We start from the raw sequence: 11,132 nt of genomic DNA, 5'->3' as shown, positions 1-11,132 counted from the left end.
GATAAAAAGAAAAAAATAATAATTAATCAATTAACTAAAAAGGGCCAACACACTTTTGAAATGAAATAACTGCCAGATTTTCTTTGAAAAAAATTCACCAGTCAGAACACAAGTGGATTTTGAAAAAATGTGTGTACCCCTGAAGGGTGAATGCCGTGAAGGTTTTCCCGAATGCCTAAATGGACTCGGATGTATGCATAAATTGATAAAAGAGCATATTTTGGAAACACTTGGTTGATTTAAATAGGAAAAATGAACCCTAAGCATTAGTGTTACATGGCCACAAAACTTGGTGCTTGAGTGTCCACATGGGTGCATGCTTGATCAGTTTTGCATAAATTTCTAAATCATCATTGTTATATGTGTGTCATGGAAATAATGTGGGGCATTCCCTTATCCCTGAATCACTTGCCGAGCAAATACCCTAACATGCATCATGTCTTGCCTTCCACAAGCCTTTTTGAGCCAAAACCTCACCCTTCGACCATAAACCTTGACCCAGGATAGGAATTTTTACCTTTACCCTCAGAAGAAAGAACAGAAGGGTCTCCCAAAAAAAGAAGCTTCATTTACTATTAAGTTGTGAATGTGCTTCAAAAAGGAAAAGAAAAAAAAAGGAGAAAATCCCCCGATCAAAGATTGGAGGAAAGCAAAAAAAAAGAAAAGAGAAAATCCCCAATCAAAGATTAGAGGAAAGTAAAAGAAAAAGAAAAAATTCCCGATCAAAGATCGGAAGAAAGCAAAAAAGAAATATACAAAAAGGTCGTTGGACCAAACAATGTCTGAATAATGTACAGAGTTGTCACAAGCAAAAAAAGAAAAAAAAAAAAAAGGAAACCATGATTTGAAACACATGAAGCTCCCCTTTTGGTTACCAACCAAATATTTGTGCCCGCATCTCTTTCGTGCCACACTAAACAAAAAAATAGGAAAAGAAAAGGCCAAAACACCCAAAGCCGAATTTCCCACCAAAAAATAGTTTCCCGAAAAAGTCCTATTGATCCATGATTGCGCGTGTTATCTTTGATTTGATAGGAAATGATTTACAAAGTCAAGTCATGACATATGTATGGTTCAGAATTAGGATGAAACAGTTGCATGTGTGAGGTTTATACACTTTGAGTGATTTTCTTCTATTTCAGTTGGACCCAGTGTTTCTTCTAAAAGCTCGTTTAGAAACGAAATGCTAGTATCATAAATCTCATTTGTAGTTATGAGAAAATCTATTAGCATGCTTTCCTTCCCGAATAGACACATTGTTTTTCTTCAAAAATACATGTTGCTCTTATAGGTTTGAAAGTTTGTTTCTTTGTTAAGCGTGTTCACATTTTAGTGAAAGAACACTGAGACAACCTTAGTCTCCACCTCGTCATCTAGAGACAATCAAGTCCGATGACACGTAGAGACCAATATGGTCGTCTGCACCCTTTGTCGAAGACTCAATGTCTATCAATCGAGACTAGTTTAGTCTCCCCTTCGTCATCCAGAGACAATCAAGTTCGATGACACGCAAAGACCAATATGGTCGTCTGCACCCTTTGTCGAAGACTTAATGTCTATCGACCGAGACTACTTTAGTCTCCCCTTCGTCATCCAGGGACAATCAAGTCCAATGACACACCAATATGGTCGTCTGCACCCTTTGTCGAAGACTCAATGTCTATCAACCGAGACTACTTTAGTCTCCCTTCATCATCCAAAGACAATCAAGTCCGATGACACGCAGAGACCAATATGGTCGTCTGTACCCTTTGTCGAAGACTCAATGTCTATCGATGGAGACTACTTTAGTCTCTCATTCGTCATCAGAGACAATCAAGTCTGATGACACGCAGAGACCAATATGGTCATCTGCTCGTTTTGTTGAAGGCTCAATGTCTGCCGACCGAGACTACTTTAGTCTCCCCTTCGTCATCCAGAGACAATCAAATCCGATGACACACAGAGACTAATATGGTCGTCTACACCCTTTGTCGAAGACTCAATGTCTATTGACCGAGACTACTTTAGTCTCCCCTTCTTCATCCAAAGACAATCAAGTTCGATGACACACAGAGATCAATGTGGTCGTCTACACCCTTTGTCGAAGACTCAATGTCTATCGACCGAGACTACTTTAGTCTCCCCTTCTTCATCCAAAGACAATCAAGTCCGATGACATGCAGATATCAATATGGTCATCTACACCCTTTGTCGAAGACTCAATGTCTATCGACCAGACTACTTTGGTCTTCCCTTCGTCATCCAGAGACAATCAAGTTTGATGACACGCAGAAACCAATATGGTCGTCTTGTCAAAGACTCAATGTCAATCGACTGGGACTAGTTTAGTTTCCCATTCGTCAACCAGAGACAATCAAGTCCGATGACACTCAGAGACCAATATGGTCATCTGCTCGTTTTTCCAAAGGCTCAATGTTTGTCGACAAAGACTACTTTAGTCTCCTTTTCACCATCCAGAGACAATCGAGCCCGATGGCACGTGGGGACAAATTGGGGTCATCCTCCACCTTTGCTATCCAAAGACAATCAAGTCCGATAGCACACAGAGATGAATATGGTCATCTGCCCTCTTTGGTCGAAGACTCAATGTCTTTCGGCCGAGACTATTACAGTCTACCCTTTGCTATCCAGAGACAATCAAGTCTGGTGGCATGCAGAGACCGTAATGGTCACTCGCTTTTGTTGTTCCGAGACTATCAAATTCCCCTTATCATCCAAGACAAGCAAGTCCGATGGTATGCTGGGACGATGAGAGTCATCCGTTTCTAGTTGTTTTTTGAGATTATTGCAGTTCCCTTTTGCTATTCGAAGACGATAAAGTTCGATGGCATGCAGAGAAAAACATAGTGGCCTGCTTCCCTTGTCGAGAGACTCAATGTCTGGTGACCAAGGCTACCGGAGTCTCCCTTGCTATCCCGAGACAAGCGAGTCTGATAGCATGTGGAGACCGTCATGGTTATCCATTTTTATCGCTTTCAAGGCACCAAGGCTTTTGCTTATGCACCTGATGTCTTTTATGCTCTTTCTTTTGACAGGTTTCGCTGATTGAGCTAATGGTCGGTCAGGTGGAGAGTTTGCTCGAACGAAATTAGTGTCTTATCTTTACTTCCCTTTTATCTCCAATAAAAGATAAGTAAAGAGGGGCAACTGTCATACCTTAATTTCGTCCGGGGACAATTGTTTGTCAACATGCGAATTTTCATTGGCCAAGTTGAGCTACTTAACATCAATCACTACGCAATCCGTAGGGTTTCGTGACGTTACGAAAAGAAATGAGCAAGATACTCAGAATGGGGGCAATTTTTGTCAACATAGGGATTTTTTCCAGCCGAGTTAAGCTGCTTAACGGCGATCACTATGCTATCCGTAGGGTTTCGCGACGTTTCGAAAAGAAATGGGCAAGGAACTAAAGGTAGGGGGAAAATGGTCCATTCTGGAACATTCCTTTTAGCCCCTGGGGCCACCTGGGCCCATTGGATAACTTAGGGGAGAAGCATCCAGCTCGCCTGGGCGAGTTAGGCGACAAGCTCCTCCCCTATTTTGGCTATAAAAGGGCGTGGGAGGCTGAAGGGAAGGGTTCAGCACCCTTGGCAAGCATATTTCACTTAAAATTAGTGAGGAGAAGGAGAAAATCAAGGTCGAGGTGCTTCCGTGACGTTTCCATGATCAATTCCGCGAACGTTCTTTGACGTTCTTCGTTCGTTCTTCATCGTTCTTCGACCAGTTAATTTTCGATTTCGAAGCTTTGAATTCATTTTATGCACCCTTAGGGGTCCATGCTTGCTTTGTATGTTTTCATCTTCATTCTTCTACTTTCGGTATTCTTTTTCTATGTTTTAAGCGAGTTTCGACCGATCGTTTAAGCCGTAATCTCACTTAATCAATGTTAAAATGAATTTCGACCGATCATTTGTGTTGTAATCTCGTTTAATCATCGTTAAAATAAAATTCAATTGATCGTTTATGCTACAACCTTGGTTAATCATCAAAAAATAAGTTTCAACCGGTTAATTACTTTGAAAGTTCTATTTTAAATGAGTTGAGAAATAACCAAGTGAAACTAAAGCTAAAATCAACTCACAAATCAAGCTTTTGCCCGCAAAAAGATCATTTGAAACCGTTTCAAGGTCCAACACCCTAACGGTCCCTTTTTACTTTTTTCGGTTAAAATGAACCATTTAAGTGTCTAAAATCAGCATCCCGCATAATTTTTTTGCTTTCCAAAAAACTACGTAGGTCTGAATTCCTCATCGCAATTGCGGATACGTAGGAACAAGAGTCCCACTTTTGTCGACCCCAAAAAGATAAAAAACATAAAAAGGAAAAATAAAATAAAATTGAAGTCATGATTTTGCACATTTGATTAAAGGTTGTCGTCCCTTGTGACGGATGCATGGGGTGCTAATACCTTTCTCGTGCATAAAAACAACTCACAAACCTTTTATTCTTAAAGTTCATAGACCCGCTTTTGATTTTTTCCAACGTTTTCCTCAAATAAACATTGGTGACAACTCCGCGCGTTTTCTTTCCATAGAAGACGCACCCGTGAGCCTCGCGTTGAATGAACTACTCAATTGACCTTTTTGCAGTTTGTTTGATTTGGAGAAGAGAATGTCTAAACTCCAAAACCAAAGAAATAATAGTAAACTCTAAACAAGAAAGCTAAGGTGAATATGTACTAACATGTTTGAGTGCTGGATGGTTATTTGAATCTGGCCACAAAAACTAGTATCCTACACCTAAACCAGAATAACAATATTAAAGCAGATCTTATACACAGGAAACAAATATCATAGAAAGTAGATACCATTACACAGATTCTCATAAAAACCACTCCTCATACGTTGGCACTTAGTCATGATCACTATTCTGCCGCACAAATGCTTCCTACTTTATTGAACAGTTCTATACACATTCACAATCATCCTTGCAGGGAGGTTTAGAATAGAAATTAGGCATTTGCACATAGCTTATTATTACAAGAAGGCAAGTACCTAATGGACAGTTCTAACTATCATCCCTTTACAAATAGCTGAGTGCTATCCAAACTCAGTGAAATTAGATAAGAAAATGGATAAAACTACAATGCACACTCATAACATTCACCACTTTGTTGATTTACATTTGGCAGATATTCCACTCCCTTGAAAGTAAGGCTTGAAGGTTCTTATAACCTCTTCATAAGTTGGTCTCTTGTAGTCCACTGCCTGTAATCAGTTATCATTCATTATTAGTCTTTCAAATGGTGAAAAATTACACCTATTTCAAATCTCCTTTTTTCCAACAAACCTGCTCAATAACTTCTTCAGGGTCTGCCCATTTCCATTCTGCAAATTCAGGTTCTGCTTCCCCATTAGTTAAGTTGACCTCACTGTCATCTTTTGTTAATCTCATAAGAAACCTATCAAATGTTCGCAATCAATGGCAGAAAAAGCAGAGTTTTGGTAGGATATAGACATAGAAACACTCAACTAAATGTATCGGCTTTGTTAACTGTACATTTACATAACTGGATAATTAAGAGTTAAGACAATTATCATTCTGACTACCAAAAAGTAGTAAGTTTGGGACACTAAGAATTTTTAAGTTATCCGTATTTTAACCTAAATTGGCATGTCATAAGTAAACAGGATATCCAGCTTGAGTAATGAAAAACCTATTGAGAAAAGTCAATGGTTTCTCATATCTACATTGAAGTACACAATTGACAAAACAGGCACCAAACCTGAAACTCCAGATCAAACAACTACCACACAAAATGGAAAAAATGCACAAAACACAAACACCAATTTTACTAGGAAAAGGATCACAATGTAATCTCCATATACTAATACCACAGGTATTATTTGTCTCTCTTCACTCACACTCAGGATTTTCATGTTTGCCTTTTCTCAGCCTTCATTGTGTTGATTGTTGAAGACTGACCTTTTTTCCAGTTGCTTACATCTGCTTCAGCTAAAGAAAAGAAATTAAGTTTTAAACTTTCACACATTGAATTCAGACTTTACATCATAAATCTGTCTTTTTCTTTTCATTTTACAAAGTCAAGCAAACCAACCATCCATCTTGCTTTCTATACTGCCAAGCTAATATTTTAGCAACCATGTAAGTTGTGAGGGGGCTTCTTTGGACACTTATCCTGGTATAATGTTTCATGCATTCACAAACTCTTTCAAATGTTTTAACCAGCATTATGGACCAAACTGATTTAATTTCATTAATCTTTCACCCAGTTTGGTGGTCATATTTTTTGGTATAGAGATACACCACCAGAGTTTTAGATTAGAGGTAATATTTTCAGAAGTTAGCACTGAAATGTCAAGTACATGGCTATGTAAAGCACATGAAATAAAATTAAAAAAAAATACTCACCACTTTTGCGCCTGTCCATGCCATTCACCTCCCCACAGACGATTGACTTTAGCCTTCACAGCAGGAGGGAAGTCATATGTCAACCATTTCTGAACCTGTAACGCACAAGCTCGGCCAAATGTATTAAAAGATCAACATCCACCCGGTTATCAAAATGATCAGTGTTTTATATATAATGTACCAAGACATAGATGTATAAATGCTTCTCTTGAATCTAATTCTGGGTGTTTCTGTTTCATGCTCTCAGACATTGTTTTTGTTCATTTTATTACACAATGGTAAAACTACTTTGAACTCAATTAATTGAATGTTGTAAGATATCACTGATCTATAGATAGAGCTAAGATTATGAGCAAACCTCAGCAATTATCTCAGCAGATACTATTCCAGTTTCTTCTCGAAGTTCCCTAATGGCAGCAGATTTGGGTTCTTCACCATCTTCAATTCCCCCCTGAGAACCCGAAAAGAGCATTCAATTTTATCAGAATATTTTAATACCATATAGAGATAGAAAAATAATTTACTTATTACAGGCGATAACAAGGGGATATTTTTTTAATAATCCTGTACAGATAACCAAAATCAACAAAGAATCCACTTTCACAATGAGTTAGAACTTCGGTGCAAGGTGACAAGACCATCCATAAACTTTATTTTGGTAGAAAGGCCATCCATACACTATAACTGTAAGAATATTAGAGTAATTAACTTATTAACCTTATTAGGCAGGGTTTATACCAGTGGTACATGTCACAAATTATTAGTATAAAAATCAGAGCATTTGATTAATGATTTGAAGGGTACAATATCAATCTAATATAAAAAAATTAAAAATATTATTTAGAGCCTCCCTTTTCTCTTTTCCTCCCCTTTATCCACCTAAATTAGATTAATATTTAATTTCAATAATAGTATAGGTTATAGGTTCTTCTTGGAAGCATGATTGCTTAGTGTAATGTGTAGCCAAAATGAATCCAGATACATAAGGAATTTAATGTTCTGGACAATGGATGGTAAGTGGTAATGACGATGCATTTAAGTATTTTTTTTAAGTAAGCAATATGGCAGCACTAATAGAAAGATTCCTTATGTTATGTGAATGTGACACAACAGTGTCTTTGGCATTGTAAAAATTGGTATGTTGTCAACATCAACAGGAGAGAGACAAGGATGTTAATGAAAAGCATTAGCAATAGCAAGCTCTCACTACTATGGTAACAGTAATGATTGCTTGCAACAGTATTCATCTACTAAAAAAACCAACATGCCCTGACTAGTGAATGTGTCAAAGAAATACTACATGATGCTCTCTGAAAATAAGGTTCTGCACTATATAATGCCTTCTCGTCAAAGTCATTTCTACTTATAAGTTATTAAAATCACTTGAATTCATGTTAAGAAAAAAAATGCTAGGTAAAGGTATATAACGTGAGCTCACCTGAGGCATTTGCCATGCTCCTGGGACATTCAACCTAGAAGCCACAAAAATCTGAAAAACAAAATCAAAATCATGGTTAATCATCATGTAACGATCGAAAGGACTGTACTATGGTGGAAAGGAAACAAAGTATTATAATTTCAAAACATTTTCCTCTCTAATTCCAAGAACAGGCTAAAATCATAGTGCCATAGAATATAAACGCTGAACAAATCATTGAACAGCAAGGTAAAATCTTTAATACATACACACACAAAAATAAATAAAAAACCATAGAATATCAAATCCAAAATACCAGTTCGCTGGTGTGCATTTTACAACATTTTGGATAAGCTCATTAGAAACACTCGTTAATCACGAGAAGATGTTGAGCAGAAAAAAAAAACATGGATCTAAATCCAGCCTAGTAATACCTCCAATTTTCCAATTTTCCAAATCAAGAAAAGGAAAACGCTTTGCTTAAAAAGACAAATATCAACCGGGGAGTGTTTCTTTCTGTAACATTTTTTTTCAGTTAAGTCCTACTTTATGGTGGGTGAATTTAAATATAACAACCTTGTATAACCGCTAGAGAAGAATAATCAATCTTAACCACCAAATTAAATGAGACAAATTAACATCAGAATTTAAAAACAAAAACAAACAAACAAAAACTAAATTTTCCAGCATTTAAACCGTTAATTTATTAAATCCAGAAACATAAAAGAAACCCAGCTGAACATAACACAAATTAAGATCAGTAACATAGTAACACATAATAACTGTCTTCCATAATTAAGAAACAAAAGATTTAAAAACAACCAAACTCACACATAGGGGGTGCATTAATATTTGGTAGCAAAAAAAGTGAGAGAAAAAAGGGAAAAGAAAAAAAAAGGGAGAGAAACCTGATCATCGGAGTTGATGAGACAGACACCAACGTTGGGACGGTAACCTTGGGGAAGACCCTCCATGGCGTGGTTGAAGAAGAATAACTAACCTTTTTTTTTAACTTTTGTTTTTTTTTTCTATTTCTATTTTTTTGTTTCAGAGTGCGTGTGTGAGAGAGAGAGTTGGAGATGCGGAGAGAAGAGAGAAAGTGCGCGTTGAGGAATTGGAAGAGAATAATGATATGATAAGGAAGTGAAAGAAAGGTAGAGTGAGTGACGCAGGCGAAGGTGGGAGTGGAGTCAGAGACAGACAGACACGGGAGGGTGCAGTTTTGCGATTCTCACCAAATCCCCTCTTTTTATTATTCTCTCCTCTATGCTAAAAGCAATCATACAATACAATGCTGCCCAACCTATCCTTGTGGTCAAGGGTGGTGATTTTAAGACGACAAATTTTTTGCTAGAACAAGTTGGAATTATGTTAATAATTATTGTTTGTCCAAACATAAAAATCAAAATTATTGCATCTATAATCCAATGGGTCAGCATAGCGGTGGAACTTCTTGTTGTGTTCACAAAATGAGAGAATAATATACTTAGTGAAAGAATTTGATTTTTAATATGTAAATTTTTTTTTGCATATACGATTTATTTTTGATCTAGTGAGTTAGAAAATATTTGTAATCAAATAACCCCAAAACCAAAAATGGTTAAATACTTATAGGATTTAATTTTGATAAAGTTGATGTTTAAGTGTCTTGCCAAGTTTAATACATGTTTGTTTGATTACTCATAACATGAAATTAGTATTTGTAATTTGTGTCAATTTACACTTATTTAACATGATTTTAATTCAATGAACGTATAAAATATATATTATTAAAAAATTATTAGATCATTAACTTCAACTAAAATAATTGCATTATCATGTGTACTTTTTAATAAAATTAAAATGTAAGAGAATTAATATTTTAACCTTTTAAAGTAGTTATTCTAAACAAAAAAGTTTTTTTTGACAACTAAAACAAAAAAAAAATGAAAAAATAGTCTTTTTAAATAATGAATATATTTGCTCTAATGCTCCATATCAAAGTTTTAAGACTCAGATCGACCCGAGCGGCCTGATCAGTCAAATTGTGACACAGAGTGGTTGGATAAGTTGAGTCGCATGTTTGATCGGGTGTATTTTTTTACCTAGAGTGACTCGAATGGGTTTGCGGTCAAGTCAGTAACCCATTGACCTAGATCGGGTCCCTTTATACTATTTTTTTTCTTGTTTTAGTTGAAATGACGTAGTTTCAATTTGAACCCATTTTAATTTTAGAAACCTTATCGGCCTATCCTTTCCTCCTCTCGCAGTCTCACTCAGTCACTCTATGTCATCGCTCCGCTCACCAACCTCTCATTCTTTTCTTTCATTGTGGCATTGTGTTGTCATCACCTTCTACGTCTCCGCTCGCAGTCTCATTCCTTCCTCTTGCTCGCAGTCTCACTCTTGGTCTCTCACAGTCTCGCTCTCGGTCTCTCATAATCTCACCCTTTGCGCTGTCACTTGCCAACAACCAACCTTTCCTTCCTTCCTCTCGATGTGGCTTCATGCTGTCGCCACCTTGTTATAAGCTAAATTTCTTTTCATATGAGGGGTTAACTAATGTTTTGGTTTGTCTAATTTGTTGTGAGCAAGATAATTATCATTGTTAAACTAGATGTTGTACTGGAAAAATATGAACTTATTTAGGAACATATGTTGAACTTGAACTTATTTAACTATCGATTTATGTTTGTGATCTTTATTACTTATTTGTTTAGAACTTGGACAATGATATTTTTTTTAACATTTTGGTATCTAATTATCTTTGTTATGAAATTATATTAATTTGTGATGTTATTTTTAAATGCTTTAAGACGAATATAAAATATTTATATTTTTTTATTACTGATGAGATTATATAGGTCAATTAGTGATTTATCGATTTAACCAATAATCCGATAATCTAGTACCATGACAGAGTTAGTCACCAGACCTATTTTTAAAACTAGACTCTATTTTTTTAGGAGAAGAAAAGAAATTGGGACAGATCAGAAATTTATGAGGGAGAGCTCAGGGCGATAAAGTAGGGTCGAGCACAAGTAATTAAAACCAACATGTGAAAAGGAGGGCGCAAGATAGCAAAATGTGCGCCGATGGTGACGCGGTCAATGAGATGAACACGCGGAGAGAGCACTAACCAACAAACCAAGCAAATAAAAAAGCAGTGGGACCACTACCGAAGGCGTTGACTTTCAGTGGTTCAGATTATGGAAATGGATCGAAGCATTATTTCTTCAATTTCCTTTTCTTAATATATTTCTCTTCTTTTCTTCCAAGGGTGTACGATAAAGCATTAAAGGTTAATTAAGGTAAGGTGTCAAGGGAATACCAAAAAAATCCAGTTCAATTCTGGCGCGTA

The 11,132-nt window shown here is 36.5% G+C and overlaps 1 protein-coding gene across 1 annotated transcript; it reads right to left on the bottom strand.

The window, feature by feature from the left end:
* Nucleotides 1-4,773: 4,773 nt before the first annotated feature.
* On the bottom strand, nucleotides 4,774-9,087 carry LOC114419207 (nudix hydrolase 25-like). The gene is made up of 6 exons (XM_028384854.1): nucleotides 8,701-9,087; nucleotides 7,814-7,864; nucleotides 6,734-6,826; nucleotides 6,376-6,470; nucleotides 5,293-5,404; nucleotides 4,774-5,210 (listed from the first exon to the last, which is right to left on the bottom strand). The coding sequence occupies exons 1-6, from the start codon at nucleotides 8,764-8,766 to the stop codon at nucleotides 5,106-5,108; spliced, it is 522 nt and encodes a 173-aa protein (XP_028240655.1). The 5' UTR covers nucleotides 8,767-9,087; the 3' UTR covers nucleotides 4,774-5,105.
* Between the last annotated feature and the right edge of the window lie 2,045 nt (nucleotides 9,088-11,132).

The sequence above is a fragment of the Glycine soja genome, chromosome 7 (assembly GCF_004193775.1).
Source record: "Glycine soja cultivar W05 chromosome 7, ASM419377v2, whole genome shotgun sequence".
NCBI lineage: Eukaryota > Viridiplantae > Streptophyta > Magnoliopsida > Fabales > Fabaceae > Glycine > Glycine soja.
This window is presented reverse-complemented; position numbering and strand designations above follow the sequence as displayed.